This window comes from Bombina bombina, chromosome 2, assembly GCF_027579735.1.
Source record: "Bombina bombina isolate aBomBom1 chromosome 2, aBomBom1.pri, whole genome shotgun sequence".
NCBI lineage: Eukaryota > Metazoa > Chordata > Amphibia > Anura > Bombinatoridae > Bombina > Bombina bombina.
In genome coordinates, this window is record NC_069500.1 from 341,642,462 (window position 1) to 341,663,342 (window position 20,881).

Genomic DNA, 20,881 nt, shown 5'->3' on the forward strand with positions numbered 1-20,881 from the left:
AGCGCTAGGACCTGTTAACACTGCTTTTTCAGTTTAACGCAAAACTCGTAATCTAGCTGTTTCTGTGCACATATTTGTTAAATACAAACAAAAAAAATTGTACTTACAAAATAAATATTTGTAATTAAAAAGATTTGTGTTCTAAAAAACAAAAACAAATTGTATTTGTAAAATTAGATTAGCAATCTTATTCCATCTGTTTCTAGTATATAAACAATAAGCCCAACAAAAGAATGAAATACCACTGTGAAAAGTCACATTAAATATTTTATTTGAAGCAGTAATAACAAAACATTCAAAAACACAAATAAAACAAAAAGACAATGTTACATGGTTTAAAGAAATCACAGAAATTGTAGGGAATAGGAAAAAGGAATGCAGTACGCGCAACTAATATGTGGTTTTAATATACCCTTATACCATACAGCTTGATTTCACATAGAATTCACCACATAGTTTCAAAGTCAAATTAAACTATAACTTCAACAAAGGTAATCCAAATAAAAACATAGTTACCAATAGTCTATAAAAACCCCCATAAATAAAAGCACAAATATTCTAGTGGAATTTAAATGTATACACCTCGATTTCAGCATCAGAATATTCTTAGAAATGATATGGGAATGAAACCAACAAATTCAGGAAACCTGAATAATATGTTAGAATCATCCATGGTCTGCTCTCCTTAATCAGGGAGGCTATGTGGCAGAGAAGCATAGACTGCAGCACATTCTGTGTAGGCTACAGTTGTATGCAGAGAGTAGTTACAAGTCATCCATACTAACCTTTGCATGTTGCTCCAAAGGACATAAGAACGTACATTTTATTATACAGTTTTAAGTCAACTTTTGATCAATAAAAAAGGTGCTTAAATAGAAGATGCACCACTCTAAAAAAAAAGCAGAACTAAAAATGGATGCCATAGTTTTTGTGGCCCCAGGAAAAAGTATAAACAAACATGTTTAAAAGAACCCTCTGCAGAGGAGAGCAACAAACAGAAGGCATCTGGCCCTGTACGAATAAACCTTTTTGAAAATGTACAGTATATGCTGCCTCTATCGAGCCGCATCCTTGGTCAGGGAGCGAGCCTTGTGCACATGCCTAGAGCATTTCTTCAAGGCCGCGGTGCACTGTGGCAACAGAAAAGTTGCCGTGGACTGCTCCTAATGAGGGTGTGGGGGCCTGTTCCAGAGGAAAAATTGCCCTAGGCAAGGTGGGAGGGATGGCTGGTCTTCAAACATTTCCAGGGCCAGTCTGGTTTCCCAGTCCGGCCCTGCAGCACCCATATGTAAGAAAGCTGGACATCACTAACTTGATTGAATCAAATGCATCAATTACCAGGTGAAAATTAAATTATATGAATGCATTCAATGTGCTGCCATTTATTCGTTGCTATAACAAGACTTTTAACAAGGCAGATTCAGCACTTCAAAAAGGTCTATTTTGTGAGGAGTGGCAGGAGAAAAAAATATATTCAATAAATTCAGAAAAATGTTTTGTAGTAAAAAAGACTTGGAGGCTATATAGTAGAGTATGGAAGACTGGTGCCATTACTGGCTGGAAAGTGCATAGAATCTGTTAGAACCTAGGATATGTAGTGTGTTAATAAATATAAAAACAATTGAACAGCACTCATGGAGTTTTAAAGGGGTTATTGTATTTCAATATCTAAGGCACCTGGATAAAATTTCCAGCAATTGAAGGAGAATAAGAATTTATTTTGGAATATATACAGCTAATCCTAAATAGGAGGACATCATTTAAATTATATACTGTCCTTATTGAACTTGAGAAGAAAAAAAAAGGCATCTTACCATTGGTCCCATAAATGGCTGGCACTTAGTACTCAAACACACAGGTAATATGGGACAACAGTAAGATCTCCATATTAAATTTTAAAAGGTTTTGTGCTCAAGATGTTTTTAAGTACATTGTTAATCAATGCATCACAGTGAATGAGTGACTGAACACTTCCCAAATCACACACAGGGAATAATGTTTAATGATTGCAGGTGGACAGGTTTGCAAGTAGTGCACCTGCAATCATCATTTGCAATGCTACATTATGTGGTGAAAATTAACACTGCACAATTTTTTTTTATGTGCAATGCTGCACCTGTTCCCATGCAGCCAATTACACTAGAGCAGGGCCAGTCAATCAACCAGAACAAGCGAATGCCAGGCAATTGAACTCACCACTTCTGTCAGAGAGGCAAAATAATCAGTTTCTGCTTCTTAAATTAGTGGATGCAGGTTCACTCATTTGAGAATAGGCACAAAAGTTGAGGCTGCAGCTCAATACATTTACCCTTCAGAAGAACCTAAAGCGCCACATTAGCACCATAAAATAGTAACTTGAAAAACGAAGCCAACATGACTTAGGGAGAGCTTTGAAAATATTGCCATCTTATAAACAAAGTTTAAAGCAAAACAACAGTTTATAAGACAAAAAAAAGTTATATTTCCAAAAAAAAAAAAAAAAAAAAAAAGGAAGATTTTATTGTACTTTATAGAACAAACATTTAGGTATGTGAATTACAAGCCATTTAGGCTTACAGCAAATACACAACATCCTGACAGATTTAATTACAAAATAGAATATAAAACATTTTAGCAAGTGTACAATTAAATATTTCATAGGCATGGTTATGTAAAAAGCATTGTTCCCATTTCAAACATACAAATGAATATAATGATATATTGGAGTGCTAGATACATTTTAAGAGGATTATGATTCTAGTGCTTTGTACAATACGCAGTTGTGTGTCATTCTTCCTTTTCAAGCTCTTCACTCGCACCGTTCAACTTCTTGGTCTGTGTAGCAAAAATAAAAACAAACAAAACACAAAAACCACAGTAAATAAATAGTCTAAGTTAACACAAACTAGTTTCCCCTCACACACAATAGAGACATTCTGAAGGAGAGCAGGTGAAGTGATTACAAGCACAAATGAACCACTATTTTTTAAAGGAACTGGAATGAAATAAATTAATGTTATTTAGGGTAAGGTAAGGAAAAAAAAAAAGGAAATTTATGCTTCCCTGATAAATGTATTTCTTTTACGATATGACGAGTCCACGGATTTCATGCTTACTTGTGGGATTTATCCTCCTGCTGACAGGAAGTGGCAAAGAGCACCACAGCAGAGCTGTATATATATCTCCTCCCTTCCCTCCCAATCCAGTCAATCGACCGAAGTTAGGAAGAGAAAGGAAAAGCCAAAGGTGCAGAGGTGACTGAAGTTTAATAAAAATAAAAATATGCTTGTCTTAAAAATGACAGGGTGGGCCGTGGACTCGTCATATCGTAAAAGAAATAAATTTATCAGGTAAGCATAAATTTCCTTTTCTTTTACAAGATATGACGAGTCCACGGATTTCATCCTTACTTGTAGGATACCAATACCAAAGCTATAGGACACGGATGAAAGGGAGGGACAAGACAGGAAACTAAATGGAAGGCACCACAGACTGAAGAACCTTTCTCCCAAAAACAGCCTCAGAAGAAGCAAAAGTATCAAATTTGGAAAAAGTGTGAAGAGACGACCAAGTTGCAGCCTTGCAAATCTGTTCAACAGAAGCATAGTTTTTAAATGCCCATGAGGAAGCCACAGCCTTAGTGGAATGAGCCGTAATCCTTTCAGGAGGCTGCTGTCCAGCAGTCTCATATGCCAAACGGATGATACTCTTCAGCCAAAAAGAAAGAGAGGTAGCCGTAGCTTTCTGGCCCCTACGCTTTCCAGAAAACACAATGAATAATGAAGATGATTGACGAAATTCTTTAGTCGCCTAAAAGTAAAACTTCAGGGCATGGACCACGTCCAAGTTATGCAACAGACGCTCCTTCTTAGAAGAAGGATTAGGACATAATGAAGGAACCACAATTTCCTGATTAATATTCTTATTTGAAACAACCTTAAGAAGGAACCCAGGTTTGGTACGTAAAACCACCTTATCAGAATGAAAGATAAGATAAGGCGAGTCACATTGTAACGCTGAAAGTTCAGAAACTCTACGAGCAGAAGAAATAGCAACCAAAACCAAAACTTTACAATATAATAACTTAATATCTATGGAATGCATGGGTTCAAACGGAACCCCTTGAAGAACCTTAAGAACTAAATTCAAACTCCAGGGTGGAGCAATTGATCTAAACACAGGCTTGATTCTGGTCAGAGACTGACAAAAAGACTGAACGTCTGGAACATCTGCCAAACGTTTGTGTAGTAAAATTGACAAAGCAGAGATTTGTCCCTTTAAGGAACTCGCTGATAACCCTTTCTCCAATCCATCTTGGAAAAAAGACAAAATTCTGGAAATCCTAACTCTACTCCATGAGTAGCCCTTGGATTCACACCAATAAAGATATTTACGCCATATCTTATGGTAGATCTTTCTAGTAACAGGCTTACGTGCCTGAATCAATGATCGAATCAGAGAACCCCCGCTTATATAAAATCAAGCGTTCAATCTCCAAGCAGTCAGTTGTAGAGAAACTAGATTTGGGTGTTGGAAGGGTCCCTGAATGAGAAGGTCCTGCCTCAATGGAAGCTTCCACAGCGGCAGAGAGGACATGTCTACTAGATCTGCATACCAAGTCCTGCTTGATCCGAGCAATCACCCGAGGCAGGAGAACAAACGGTGGAAACACATAAGCTAGGTTGAACGACCAAGGTACTGCCAAGGCATCTATCAGTTCGGCCTGAGGATCTCTTGACCTGGACCCTTATCTTGGAAGCTTGGCATTCTGACGAGATGCCATCAGATCCAACTCCGGTCTGCGCCATCTGAGGATCAGAGTGGCAAAGACCTCCGGATGGAGCTCCCACTCCCCCGGATGAAACGTCTGTCTGCTTAAAAAGTCCGCTTCCTAGTTGTTCCCTTCCTGGGATGTAGATTGCTGACAAACAAGAGTGGGCCTCCGCCCACCGAATTATCTTGGATACCTCTGTCATCGCTAAGGAACTCCTTGTTCCTCCCTGATGACTGATGTAAGCCACAGTCGTGATGTTGTCCGACTGAAAGCGAATGAACTTGGCCGAAGCCAACTGAGGCCACGCCTGAAACGCATTGAATATTGCTCTCAATTCCAGAATATTGATTGGAAGAAGCGACCCCGACTGAGTCCACCCACCCTGAGCCTTCAGGGAATTCCAGACTGCACCCCAACCTAGAAGGCTGGCGTCCATCGTTACTATCACCCATGAGGGTCTGCGGAAGCACGTCCCTTGGGACAGATGATCCTGAGACAACCACCAAAGAAGAGAGTCTCTTGTCTCCTGATTCAGATCAATCGGAGGAGACAAATTTGTGTAATCTCCATTCCACTGTCCGAGCATGCTCAGCTGTAGCGGTCTGAGATGAAAACGAGCAAACGGAATTATGTCCATTGCCGCCACCATCAATCCAATTACCTCCATGCACTGGGCCACTAATGGCCGAGGATTGGACTGAAGGGCTCGGAATGTATTCAGAATCTTTAACCTTCTAACCTCTGTCAAGAAGATTTTCCTGGATATGGAATCTATTAGAGTTCCCAGGAAGGGAACCTTGGTCTGTGGAATTAATGAACCCTTTTCTAGATTCACCTTCCACCTGTGAGTCCTCAGAAAGGACAGGACCATGTCTGAGACTTTGTTAGATGGTAATATGACCCCTGGATCAGAATATCGTCCAGATAAGGCGCCACTGCAATACCCCGCAGCCTGAGAACCGCCAGAAGGGACCCTAAAACCTTCGTGAAAATCCTGGGAGCTGTGGCCAACCCGAAGGGAAGAGCCACAAACTGAAAAGGTTTGTCCAGGAAGGCAAACCTTAGGAACTGATGATCCTTGTGGATAGGAATATGAAGGTATGCATCCTTCAAGTCCACGGTAGTCATATATTGACGCTCATGGATGAATGGCAGAATTGTTCGAATAGTCTCCATTTTGAAGGATAGGACTCTGAGAAACTTGTTTAGACTCTTTAGATCTAAATGGGTCAAAACGTGCCCTCCTTTTTGGGGACCACGAAAAGATTTGAGTAAAACCCCTGTCCCTGTTCCAGTCTTGGAATGGGACAAATTACTCCCATAGTAGAGAGGTCTATTACACAACGTAATAACGCCTCTCTTTTTGTCTGGTCTGCAGACAATCATGAAAGACGAAACCTCCCCCTTGGGAGAGAACTTTTGAATTCCAGCTGATACCCTTGGGACACGATTTCCAGTGTCCAATGATCCTGAACATCTCTTACCCAAGCCTGGGCAAAGAGAGAAAGTCTGCCCCCTACTAGATCCGGTCCCGGATCGGGGGCCGCCCCTTCATGCTGTTTTGGTAGCAGCAGCGGGCTCCTTGGGTTGTTCACCCTTGTTCCAAGCCTGGTTGGGTCTCCAGACGGACTTGGCCTGAGCAAAATTCCCTTCCTGCTTGGCGGAAGAAGAGGGGACTCCTTTAAAGTTCCGAAAGGAATGAAAATTTTGTTTACCCCTCAGTTTGGCAGTCCTATCCTGAGGTGACCCTTACCTCCCGTAATATCAGAAATGATCTCTTTCAAGTCAGGCCCGAATAGGGTTTTCCCTTTGAAAGGAATAGCCAAAAGCTTTGATTTAGATGACACATCAGCAGACCAAGATTTTAACCATAACATTCTATGTGCTAAAAAAGCAAATCCGGCATTCTTAGCCGCCAATCTGAAAGGCGGCATCTGTAATAAAAGAATTAGCCAGCTTAAGAACCTTAATTCTGTCTAAAATATCCTCTAAAGGAGTCTGTCTTAAGAGACTCTTCTAAAGCATCAAACCTGAAGGCCGCCGCAGTGGTAACTGGTACAATGCAGGCCGTTGGTTGTAAAAGGAAACCCTGATGAATAAACTGTGACAATAGGGTCACAGTCATCCAGAGTCGCTAAAACCTCCCTAAGTAACAAATGGAGGTGCTCAAGCTTAAATTTAAAAGGACATGACATCCGAGTCAGTCTGAGGTAATGCACTTCCCGAATCGGAAAGTTCCCCCTCAGACAGAAGTTCCCTGACCCCCAATTCAGATCCCTGAAAGGGTACATCGGAAATAACTAACAACGCATCAGAGGGCTCATTCAAATTGACCTCTGTCCTACTGCGTTTACCCTGTAACACTGGCAACTTAGATAATACCTCTGTAATGGTAGTTGACATAACTGCAGCCATATCCTGCAGAGTAAATTAATTTGGCGCGGTTGAAGAACCAGGCGTTGCTTGGGTGGGCGTTAAAGGTTGTGGCTTGGGGAGAAGTTAGCGGTATACCCTGATTCTCCTCAGACTGAGAATCATCTTTAGACACATTTTCTTTACATAAAATCTATGCTTTACATTGTAAGGCCCTCTCAGTACACGAGGGACAAAAGGACAGAGGGGATTCCACAGTGGCATCTAAACACATAGAACAATGAGTTTCCTCCTCAGAGTCAGACATGTTAAACAGATTAGCAATCTCAAATTTAGTCATTTATAAAAACAGAATTTATGTTTACCTGATAAATTACTTTCTCCAACGGTGTGTCCGGTCCACGGCGTCATCCTTACTTGTGGGATATTCTCTTCCCCAACAGGAAATGGCAAAGAGCCCAGCAAAGCTGGTCACATGATCCCTCCTAGGCTCCGCCTACCCCAGTCATTCGACCGACGTTAAGGAGGAATATTTGCATAGGAGAAACCATATGATACCGTGGTGACTGTAGTTAAAGAAAAAAAAATTACCAGACCTGATTAAAAAACCAGGGCGGGCCGTGGACCGGACACACCGTTGGAGAAAGTAATTTATCAGGTAAACATAAATTCTGTTTTCTCCAACATAGGTGTGTCCGGTCCACGGCGTCATCCTTACTTGTGGGAACCAATACCAAAGCTTTAGGACACGGATGATGGGAGGGAGCAAATCAGGTCACCTAGATGGAAGGCACCACGGCTTGCAAAACCTTTCTCCCAAAAATAGCCTCAGAAGAAGCAAAAGTATCAAATTTGTAAAATTTAGTAAAAGTGTGCAGTGAAGACCAAGTCGCTGCCTTACATATCTATCTGGTAGTTCAGACATGTTAAACAGGCATAAACTTGATAACAAAGTACAAAAAACGTTTTAAAATAAAACCGTTACTGTCACTTTAAATTTTAAACTGAACACACTTTATTACTGCAATTGCGAAAAAATATGAAGGAATTGTTCAAAATTCACCAAAATTTCACCACAGTGTCATAAAGCCTTAAAAGTATTGCACACCAAATTTGGAAGCTTTAACCCTTAAAATAACGGAACCGGAGCCGTTCTTAACTTTAACCCCTTTACAGTCCCTGGTGTCTGCTTTGCTGAGACCCAACCAAGCCCAAAGGGGAATACGATACCAAATGACGCCTTCAGAAAGTCTTTTCTATGTATCAGAGCTCCTCACACATGCGACTGCATGTCATGCCTCTCAAAAACAAGTGCGCAACACCGGCGCGAAAATGAGGCTCTGCCTATGATTTGGGAAAGCCCCTAAAGAGAAAGGTGTCTAAAAAAGTGCCTGCCGATATAAACTTATCAAAATACCCAGATAAAATGATTCCTCAAGGCTAAATATGTGTTAATAATGAATCGATTTAGCCCAGAAAAAGTCTACAGTCTTAATAAGCCCTTGTGAAGCCCTTATTTACAATCTTAATAAACATGGCTTACCGGATCCCATAGGGAAAATGACAGCTTCCAGCATTACATCGTCTTGTTAGAGTGTGTCATACCTCAAGCAGCAAGAGACTGCTCACTGTTCCCCCAACTGAAGTTAATTCCTCTCAACAGTCCTGTGTGGAACAGCCATGGATTTTAGTTACGGTTGCTAAAATCATTTTCCTCATACAAACAGAAATCTTCATCTCTTTTCTGTTTCTGAGTAAATAGTACATACCAGCACTATTTTAAAATAACAAACTCTTGATTGAATAATAAAAACTACAGTTAAACACTAAAAAACTCTAAGCCATCTCCGTGGAGATGTTGCCTGTACAACGGCAAAGAGAATGACTGGGGTAGGCGGAGCCTAGGAGGGATCATGTGACCAGCTTTGCTGGGCTCTTTGCCATTTCCTGTTGGGGAAGAGAATATCCCACAAGTAAGGATGACGCCGTGGACCGGACACACCTATGTTGGAGAAACAATCTTTTATCTCTGAATTAATTATAGCCAAAAAATAATGCAGCAAAAAAACTGTACTGCGCCTTTAAATTGTAAAAGCGCAACTATTTTTCTGAGAACTTCAACAAAACGGGTTTATGGCAATAAAAATGTGTTTATATGTGTCCCAAACTCTCTAACAATATTGTATAGCTTGCAGAGTATGACAGATCAATAAAATAACATCTTTAATGGAAAAGGAGTATAATACTTTATTAAACCTCTGCACCACGCCACAGCTCTGCTGTGGCGCCTACCTGCCCCCGGAATGAAATCAGCTGCTGTTCGAGAAGCCTTTCAGGTCCTTAGTAACTCCGGATTAACTTAGGCCCCACAATAGATCAGGAGTCTAACATCCACACGATCCGGTTGTGCTGCGCGTCTGAGCGCGCAAAACTAGGCCCGCCCACCGTGGGCGTCATTCAAGCTCAGCAAGACCCGCATGGGTCTTAATTACAAAAACAAAACATGTCCGTTATTACAAGCCATGTGCCCTCTATAATATCAGGTACCACCTAAACACTGTACACCTATGGCCAGTGTATACACCAACAACCTTAAATAGGACCGCAACGCCCAGCGTCTATAAAAAGCCCATGATAAAAAAAAGAGCATTTTACAAACGTTGTCAAATAAAAAATAAGGGATTCCAGGTACATCAACACTTTACGCATAGTGTATACTGCTTACCCCTACCCATAAGGTAAAAATGTCAGCCTGTTCTGTGCATCAAGTCTCCCAGAAACTAAAAGGACTGAACATACCTCAAAGTTGCTTGTACCAAAACATCGTTCTCCACACTGAAGATTTTCTTTCACTACCTTCAGTCGCTGTGGGAACCATCATGGATCTTAGATAACGTTTCTTAAGATCATCAACATCAGAACAGAAAATCAAATGTCCCCACTCCTCTTAGGAAGTAAAGAACTGACAATTCTCTCCCTGAGAAAAATAGTACTCACTGGCACCATTTTAAAATAATAAAATCTTGATTGAAGAAAATAAAACTAACACCTCACTTTACCTCTTCCTAGTACTAACATAGGCAAAGAGAATGACTGAATTGGGAGGGAAGGGAGGAGCTATATATATATATACAGCTCTGCTGTGGTGCTCTTTGCCACTTCCTGTCAGCAGGAGGATAAATCCCACAAGTAAGGATGAAATCCGTGGACTCGTCATATCTTGTAAAAGAAATGCAATTTATGCTTACCTGATAAATTTATTTCATGATGGTGAGAGTCCACAAGCCATTATATGTGGGATAAAAGTCCAGTCATACAGGAGGCGGCAAACCACCCCCCCACCACCACAAACACACAACAGAGTTTTAATCCCTCCAACTTTCCCATGACTCCTTAGTCCTCTATATGGCCAAGAGAAAAAATAAAGTAGGAAAGGAAAAGAAGGGTAAAAGGCGTGCAAACTGGTACTGCGGCCAACTCGCTTCCTGAGGAGACCAAACTCCCTGCCTCTCCAGGAACCCCAGTCTGCTCACTCCATCTAAGGCTGGAGTTCATAGTAATTACTACCTAATTTGGACAGAAAAAATGAAACAAGTGTCTGCCACCAAGTCAGAAGATCTTTTTAGACTTCAAGACAAGAAATCCTCAGACATGTTGTTGCAACATTTGACACTGCAAAGAAAGCAAATGGAATCTGGCAAAAGGTACTGCATCTGAAGCCGCTACCATGAGACCAATTATTTAAACAGTGTAGGAGTGAGGGTGAGTGGAACTCAATATGCAGAAATAGAAGTACAGGAAACTAAAAGTCTTAACATGGTTTTTCTAAAGCAAGAGAAACAAAAACTAAGAATTAATCAATATCAAGTGTAAAACAAAATCAGAGTCCAGGAACAGGCCAAAGGTAAGGTACTATGAAATACGCCCAGCAACTAGGTACCAAAGGAGGGAGGAAGGAGCAATGTCCAGCAGATATAGGTGGACAGCCTGGCACAGGATACCAGATAGATGCAGTCCAGAGGAAGAACTTTTTTTCACTTTCTGCGATGAGATTTTTTTTTAATGAATCTTTTTCTGCAGGTCATTTTGAAATTAAATTCGATTTTAAATTAAATTAGTCAGTTAAATTAAAGCACCATCTAAATTGCAATGTGTTGATTAACTGGAGAGTAAAGCAGTTTTTTTTTAAGTTTTATAATATATTGCATTGCAAATTAGCTGCAGAAAAAAAAATAGTGTTTTTAAAATGTCTCAAATATTTTTTTTCCTTTGCTTTTGGTCTAACATTACATAATTAGAAGGTTAAATGAAATAAAAAGGTGCATTGCTCACATTAACTTCTTAAATTCAGGAGTAAGAGCTTTGCAAACTATCGGCTAGATTACGAGTTTTATGTTATGAGGGGTGCGGTAATAACTTGCACGTTAGTGTAAGACAAGTTAGGTTCTATTTTACATGTAAATTTGTATTTATTTTAGCTAGGTAGTTAGTAAATAGTTAATATCTATTTAGCAACTATTCTACCTATTTAAAATAAATACAAACTTGCCTGTGAAATAAAAATATAACCGGTATTGATCTTTGGCCTCCCAGGCAGACTCGTAATACCGGCGCTATGGAAGTCCCATTGAAAAAGCTGCGGTAATCACGTTGCGTTAAGGCCAAAAAAGTGTGCGGTGCCCCTAAACCTGCAAGACTCGTAATACCAGCGGTAGTGAAAAAGAGCCTTAACGTTGCTTTTTCACCCATAACGCAAAACTCGTAATCTACAGGTGAAACTCGAAAAATTAGAATATTGTGCAAAAGTTAATTTATTTCACTAATGCAACTTAAAAGGTGAAACTAATATATGAGATAGACTCATTACATGCAAAGCAAGATATTTCAAGCCGTGATTTGTCATAATTGTGATGATTATGGCTTACAGCTCATGAAAACCCCAAATCCGCAATCTCAGAAAATTTGAATATTACATGCAATCAATAAAACAAGGATTGTACATACTTGTAGAACAATATCGGACCTCTGAAAAGTATAAGCATGCATGCTGTATGTACTCAGTACTTGCTTTGGGCCCCTTTTGCAGCAATTACTGCCTCAATGCGTGGCATGGAAGCTATCAGCCTGTGGCACTGCTGAGGTGTTATGGAAGACCAGAATGCTTCAATAGCGGCCTTCAGCTTTTCTGCATTGTTCGGTCTCATGTCTCTCATCTTTCTCTTGGCAATGCCCCATAGATTCTCTATGGGGTTCAGGTCAGGCGAGTTTGTTGGCCAATAAAGCACAGTAATCCCACGGTCATTGAACCAGGTTTTGGTGCTTTTGGCAGTGTGGGCAGGTGCTGGAAAATGAAGTCAGCATCCCCATAGAGCTAGTCTGCGGAAGGAAGCATGAAGTGCTCCAAAATCTCCTGGTAGACGGCTGCGTTGACCCTGGACTTAATGAAGCACAGTGGACCAACACCAGCAGATAACATGGCTCCCCAAATCAACAGACTGTGGAAACTTCACACTGGACTTCAAGCATCTTGCAGTGTGTGCCTCTCCATTCTTCCTCCATACTCTGGGTCCTTGGTTTCCAAATGAGATGCAAAATTTGCTCTCATCAGAAAAGAGGACTTTGGACCAGGTCTGTTTCTTTAGCTCAGGTAAGACGCTTCTGACGCTGTTTGTTGTTCAGGAGTGGCTTGAAAAGAGGAATACGACATTTAAAGCCCATGTCCAGGATCCGTCTGTGTGTGGTGGCTCTTGTGAAAGTCCCCAACACTTTTGAATGGCCTTTTCCTGACAATCCTCTCAAGGCTGCGGTCATTCCTGCTGCTTGTGCACCTTTTTCTTCCACACTTTTCCCTTCCAGATAACTTTCTATTAATGTGCTTTGATAAAGCACTTTGGGAACATCCAACCTCTTTTGCAATTACCTTTTGAGGCTTTCCCTCCTTATGGAGGGTGTCAATGATGGTTTTCTGCACATCTGTCAGGTCAGCAGTCTTTCCTATGATTGTGATTCCTACTGAACCAGACTGAGAGACCATTTAAAGGCTCAGGAACCCTTTACAGGTGTTATGGCTTAATTAGCTAATTAGAGTGGGACACATTGAGCCTAGAATATTGCACCTTTTCACAATATTCTAATTTTCTGAGATTGTGGATTTGGGGTTTTCATGAGCTGTAAGCCATAATCATCACAATTATGACAAATCACTGCTTGAACTATCTTGTTTTGCATGTAATGAGTCTATCTCATATTAGTTTCACCTTTTAAGTTGCATTAGTGAAATAAATGAACTTTTGCACGATATTCTAATTTTTCGAGTTTCACCTATAGCCGTATGAAAGGCTAGGTGAAATTAAAAAAACAAACAATTATATATAACTAATGCAGGGACATGGCAGATTTTATAATTTTACTACTAAAAATTGCCATGGTATGTGCCTGCTTCATTTGCTGCATTAGTTGTCATTAAAAGTATGGCATGTGTCTGCAGGAATATTCTTTTTTTGTTTGTTTACAAATAAAAGGAATAGGCTGTCTATCATTTTAGACAATCATAACCTAGTTTATGGCTTCATTTATTAACATACACCAAAGGTGTCATCTGCTAGGGTAATATAAAATAAATTACGGCTGATGTTTCTAATAATTTGTGTACTATTATGAAAACAGTTTAAATGTGTGCTCCATAAGAATCTCCTAAATGAACAAACAAAAGTTTGTTATATGGTAAATGTTAGATACAGAAACACTTGTGAGCAACCAATGTGGACACTGGTATCTTTTATTGGGGAATGACAAACATATATAAATAATTATTTCATTACATTTTAAAAAAGGTTCTAAAGCAAAACTGAACTGAAAACCACTGCTTTCAATAAGTGACAGATGTATAATGTGTTAAAAACACTAGTCACTAAACAGTACAAGCAGCATGACATTTTCAAAAAGCAAATTTTTAACATTTGTAGCCTGATAAAAGACTGATATAACAGCAAAAAAAATCCCCTCTCCACACAGTAACAAACATCTCATAGAAGCTCAACATAACCCTTTTTTGATAAGAGCCTCACCGTTCCACTGACACCGTTTATTTGTAGTGAGGGCTGTTAGGCTATAACTCAAGCCTCAGCAGGATTGTAGGAAGTAGCCACTCTGACAGTCCCTCCCTCACTGAAAAGGCTTAGCAGCAGTACTGCGCGTGCATGCACGCATGCACTAACCAGCCCTCCTCCACAGCTACAAAACAAAAGCACAGGATGTTAACCCCATGGCTTCCAAAACAGCTGCAGTGTATTGCACAGAAATACATTGCAGCGATCTTTGTTAGCCATAGGACGGGGGTTAGAAAGTAAGAAGTGCAGTCACTGTGATCAGATATGCACTGTGAATCCCGCAGAGGTGAGGAGGAACTGACACGCAGTTGCTGAATGTAAAGTATTTCACAGTGCGCAAAGAGGAGCGCTCAGCTCTATGCTCTGCACCTGTAATGTTAGGCTCAATCTTTCTGCAGGCAGGCTGAATTTTCTGTGATGACATTGCAGATCGCAGTATGTTCTGCCTTGGGGAGACGCAGTAGTGAAAACCGGAATCAGGTAAGCTGCCACTGGTACAGCAAGCACATGAGACTCAGCAGACACAGGATATCCAGTGGGTACTGTTGGTTGCGGGTGCCACAGGAGTCAGGTAAGTTACTACTGGTACAGCAGGATACAGGAGACTCAGCTGGCTGTCATGAGATACCAGGTGAGGGCAGCAGAATACAGGTAAGCTGCCACAGTTACAGTAGGATACAGGAGACTCAACAGACACAGGATATCAAGTGAGTACTGTTGATGAGGATGACATGGGATACCAGGTAGGTGTAATGGGTACATCAGGATTCAAGTAAGCTGTCACTAAGTACAGGAAAAAGGTAAGTAAAAGCTTGTTACACCACAGGATACGGTGCACCTCTCAGTGATGGGCTGAGTGGATTTATATATGAACTCCCACACCTGTAACCATTTAGGTGGGAGATTCTGTAACTGTGCGTGGCACCTCTAAAATCAACACCGCGATCAACCAATTATGCCTAGGAAGAGCATCTGATGCTGCAGGAGCCTGATGCTGGATTGCTTGGAGGGATGTTCCTGACAGTAGGAGTTTAAGAACAGAAGGCTTCCACAATGTGAGTCTGTGAGCATCTATGATAGTTTCATTGTCACAGAATCTGCAATGAAGCCCAGAAAACACTTGTTTGTGGTAGTAGATAGTTGTTTGAGAGGTTGATTTTCCAACCATGGAAACAAAGGAATTGAAGAAACTGTGTTTGTATGTCCCTGAGACATCTGAAAAGCAGCCTGTACCAGAAAGTCATCAAGGTACTACCATGCCCTGATAACTCACTACAGACAAAAGAGCATTGAGAAAATTCTTAGTGTTGCGGCCAGACCAAATGGGTGCGGCATATATTAAAGCCTTTTTAAATTCCATGTAAACATGTATATTTAAATAGGCATCATTCACATCTATGGCAGACATAAAATGACCCTCCGGCACTAAAGGTAATATAGTGCAAATAGTCTCCATTTTGTTGGAACTTTAAAAAATGGGTTCATAGTTTTGAGATCCAAGATCTTTGTTACAATGAAAAGGTTTGAATAGAACCCCTGATTTTGTTCCTCCAAGGGAACTGGAGTAAAAAATCCCATGGCTTCTAGGTCTGTTACACATGCAAAAAAGCTCTGGCCCAATGAGAACTGAGTCTGGGAGCTGCACATTCATGCTGTTTTGGAAGAAGGGGCAGGCTTTTCTTTTTTGGTCTGTTTTAACTTAGACTAAGAGGAGCCAGGCTTCCACATGGACTTGGAAGTGTCTGACTTTTGAGACACTTTAGAGGAGGATCTTTAAGTCATGGAATGAAAGCAGTGAAACTATACAGCAGACGTAACCCTGCCCTTAGCTTTTTTTTTTGTCTTGTGGCAGAAAGGCTCCTTTACTTCCAGTGACTAGCATCCAGTCCAGGTCCAAACAACAACATCTTTCCCTGAAATGGGATGGAAAGAAGTCTGCTTTTAGATACATCAGCAAACTAGACTTGAGCCTTAAGGCTCCTCTAGCCAGAACAGTCATAGCAGCACTTTTTGCATTAATGCAAGTTCTTTCAACAGCTGCATCACAAATGCAACTGTTTGCAGTCTTGACCAATTTCAAGCGATCCTGAATTTCATCAAGGGAAACTTCTTGGGAAATGTTGTTGCACAGTAGCAGTAGCTGCAAGCTACACTAACAGCTGGATAAAAGATATAGCCTGCCAGTTGAAAGGATCTCCGTAAGAAACCATAACTTTTTCTGTGCATAAGATCCTTAAAAGAGGTACTGTCCTCTAGAGGAATGGTAGTCCACCTTTGGAAGGTAGGGTAAAGGGAATGTGCTTTTGAATTTGAGAGAGGGAATGCCTAGTTTGTTCGATTCCTTGCTAATTAGCTCAGAAACCCCATCAGGAACTGGGAAAGGTAGATAGATGGCTACTTTGGAGTTGCCTTAAAGAACTTAATCTTTTTTTACAGATTGTCTGTAGGTAGAGGGTCTTCAATCACTAAGGGAAGTAAAACTTCCAACAATAGAGCATGTATGTGCTCCAATTTGAAATTAAAGGAAGGGGGTCTTGGGTTTCTGAATCATCCTCAGCAGAGGAGGAGGAGGAGGAGGAGGAAGATTCTGCTTCAAATTTTACCCCTTAAAGGTTACAGGAAACCTAGAAGGGTCACTCCTTAGGGATGTCCCAGATGAGCCCGGGGGCCTGTAAAGGGTTCTCTTCTGCCCATTGCACGGGTTTGCAATCTCTCCACTGATGGCTGTCATGCCTCTACTAGTTAAATGCATTGGAATGTACTGTATTAGGATAGCAGGCAGATCCGTAAAACTGTCCTGGGGTTAACCCTGGTAGGTAGCAAATCCCTGAGTACTCTGCTGCAATGCAACACTGGATGACCCTGTATAGCAGACTCAGCACAAAAGTTACAAAGCTGAGTAGTGGAGCACATCAACACTTCCTTACATATGAGAAGGGGTTAAATTGTTAGTAGATCCCCTCTAAAGGATAAGCGGTATGATCTAAGATTTTAGCTGCCCCAATTTGCTCCATAATGATTTGAAATAGAAAGGACAGGCGAATATCTAAACTTAGACAGCAGCACAGCAAAGGTTAACTTCCTACGAGGAACTAACAAATGCTGGAACAATGTAATATTGAAGTCCCTAGAAGGGAATCGGAAACAACTGGGTTCTCTCTCTTTAAAAAGGAAAATATGGGTTTTAAAATATAAAAGTGTAAGGGTTATGATAAAAGTGTAGTGTCCCTTTAAACACCAAGAACATTTATTGAAACTGCTATTTTAAGATGAATTTGATTAAACCCAGCAAATAAGGGGTTAAAAATAATGAAATATGCATCCACTCTGCTAATTCTGAGTGTCTAACTGACCTTTTCTCCTGAGAACTCCTTCCCTGCTTAAAAGGGACATTAAAAGGGATAGTAAAGTCATAATTAGACATTCAAGATTTTAAACAACTTTCTGATTTACTTCTATTATTTAATTTGCTTCCTTCTCGTTATCCTTTGCTGTGTCTGAGCTTATCTAGATAAACCTTTCAGCAAATAACCTAGTTTCTAGCTGCTGATGGGTGGCTGCATATATATACTGATTGTCATTGGCTCACTCATGTGTTCAGTTAGAAGCCAGTAGTGCATTGCTGCTCCTTCAACAAATGATACCAAGAGAATGAAGCAAATGATTATAGAAGTAAATTAGAAAGTTATTTAAAATGGTATGTTCTAACTAAATCAAATTGGAATCCACATGGATGCATTTCAGTTTTGAATAGAAGCATTTTTGTAATATACATGTATTATACTAATAAAAGCTATAGCTGTTGCAAGTGTATTTAAGTATGCACAGTGTGCCAGCATTTTAAACACAGCACTTGCCCAGAGAGATTTATGGTAATGACTCAATTTGTTTATTACTGACATGATACAAGCCCCACTTGCTCTGAGCAGCTGCAGTATTTAAAATGCTTGTGCACTGAGAATATCTAGCTTTACTTAACACGCACAGAAAACTGCACACACTAAACAGTAATACTTTTTACTAGATAAAAAGAACAGTAACCCATTTTTTATAGGTATGTTACTTCTTAAAAGTATTATCCTGTGTATGTAACTATGTCCTCAGGCAATGTGAATCATGTGTACATACAAGTTCATGCCAATAGTCTGTGGCTATGTGAGTGCAAGTGCCCACTTACCTGTTAGCACACAGTCTACAGTGCTTACCAAGATGCAGGAGACCTCCAGGAGAAAAGCCTATGTAGTATGCACTGACACAGGATCTAGATCAGGAGTAATGGCTAGTGACAAACTCCCAGAAGGCAATTTACTCTCACAGCCAGTTGTACTACTGTACACCTCTGTCCCATTCCCATATCTCTGAGGGGGATAATGTGTCTCACATTGGTCTGAGAGCCCCTTTCAATCAATGTGTAGATCAGTACTTGCAGTTTTACCATCACTCCAAGCTGGAGGCAAAAAAAGGACTAAGGAATAATGGGAAATTGGGAGGGATTAAGCTCTGTTGTGTAGGACTTTAATCCCACATGTTCCTCAGTACCAATAGCAAGTAGGGAGCATTTTTACCAGATGTTTAAACTACAGTAGCAGGGTTACTACTCACCATACTATAGCATTTCCTACTGTACCTGCAGTTCTCTTATTTTAACTCATTACAGAATCCAGTTGGTAAACTGCATTTTATACTGTGCGCCGCCATCTTGTAGCTCACATATTAATGCATGCGGTTATAGGAGCAGAGCACTTTCACAGATCTGATTTTTGACAGCTGTACCTTTTGCTTCAGATTAGCTCACATAATAGAGAGCAGAAGTGTTAATTTTGCAGTTTTTTGCACAATTTAAAACATAAATATAAGATCCAAGATGGCGGCGAACAGTGTGACGATGCAAAGCTTCACTAACTAATACGTGTAAGGTTAAAAAAAGAAAATGACTTTGAAGACAGCTGCAGCAGAAAAAAAGCAATAGCATGGTGATTAGTAACCATTTGATTCTAGTTTTATTCAGCAGTTTAATGTCCCTTTAAAGTTATTGGGCTGTGGATGAAGCTTCAGGGCCTGAAACGCTAGTTAATTGAAATAATTTTTTAGTGCAAAACATATAAAGAGTATATCACACCTTTTACATTTTCCATATACACATCAACATCTCAATTTTCTGAAAAATGTCCCTCAGTTAGAAGTCTATGATATTTATTATGTTTCCACAATCAAAGTTTGAAGGTAGCAAAGTCCACCAGTAGAGTAGTTGATGGTTGGATACTCAGATCTGTAAATTCTAACTGTTCGTGTGATTATACATGCGCTCATCAATAGCACCATGGATTAGGGAATGTAGCAGATCGTTACCAGAAGACATGAAAATTTTCCGTGGCATCCCCTTTCTCTCCATGTCGCTCTGCTGTATTTTCTTAAAAACTTTTCTACCTATCCCTTCATTAAACTACAACAACAATCAACAATAAACTTTAAACTTTCCCTCCCCCTCCCTCACTCAATGCATCACTAAAATATCAACTTGCCTGTTCATCCATTCCACCCGCCGCCGATCCGGGGAGAGAGCCCCACCTCTCCTACACAGTTATAGTTATCTACAGTCATTTGTCTTCCCCTCGCCCCTGGAATGTTGTAGACCTTACCTTAGTGCTAAGTTAGCTGTGTGTCTACCCTCTCATTCTATGTCTGGTTAGTGTCCGCTTAAAATCCAATAATTCCAGATCTTTAAAAATTGCTCATGGTTAGCTTGTATGAATGAGGCTGTTTCAGATAGTTTGTGTATTAGTTTAATTTTTTCCATAATCTCTCCCCATGAGGGTGTCCCTACCTTCCAATAGCGTGCCACACATATCCTAGTAGCTGTACATAGAATGTGTATGAATGTGTTCATGGCTGAATTGAAGGGTTTTATATGTTCATTTAATAAAGCTTGGGCCGCGGTCAGAGTGATGTTTTCTGAAAGTACCTTACTCAGCAATTTAGATAACTTAACCCATAGCAGTTGTACCAGAGGGCATTCCCACCACATATGGATATATGTTCATGCCTCCTCGCATCCTCTGTAGCAATTTCTACTGCCAGCTTGAGTGTACTGTGATGTGACCATTGGAGTAAGATACCACCTATAAACAGTCTTAATGCAATTTTCTTTCAAATCTGCACTGATCATACCCCTGCCTGAGCCCTTAAAGATTTCTTCCCATTCCTCTTTGGAATGTATTATATTGGTATCTCTTTCCCACTTCTCCATTAGAGGAGATTAAGAAGAATGTTTGGCTGATTGTAGAGTTATGTATAGGGTAGAGATTAAACCTTTATGACGGAAATCAGCACTACACAGTTTTTCTAGCGTCGTCGTGTGTTGTCTGGGATGTTTGGGTAAGACCCTATTTATAGTAGATGCAATCTGCAGGTATAAGAACCAATGCAGTTTATCTGGTAGCATTTTTTCCTGTATTTGTTGATAAGTAGCTAATTTCCCTTTATGGAGAAAGTCTGCTAGTCTATAGAGCCCCTTATTTGCCCACTTACTAATTAGTCCCTGATGTTCAGGGTCCATCAGTGTTCTTAATGGCCTTATTAATGAGTCAGACGGTAAAAGCTTTAGTTTGCTAGATATCGAGTGCCACATTGGCATCATCTCCCCTGT

The 20,881-nt window shown here is 40.4% G+C and overlaps 1 protein-coding gene across 2 annotated transcripts in view; it reads right to left on the reverse strand.

Moving 5' to 3' along the window:
* Positions 1–249: 249 nt before the first annotated feature.
* Positions 250–20,881, reverse strand: part of TRAFD1 (TRAF-type zinc finger domain containing 1) — a 216,276-nt gene continuing 195,644 nt past the window's right edge. For both annotated transcript variants that reach the window (XM_053701701.1, XM_053701700.1), the window contains exon 12: positions 250–2,814. In XM_053701701.1, the coding sequence (XP_053557676.1) occupies positions 2,767–2,814 (48 nt within the window). In that variant the 3' untranslated portion in view covers positions 250–2,766. The remainder of the gene's footprint in view (positions 2,815–20,881) is intronic.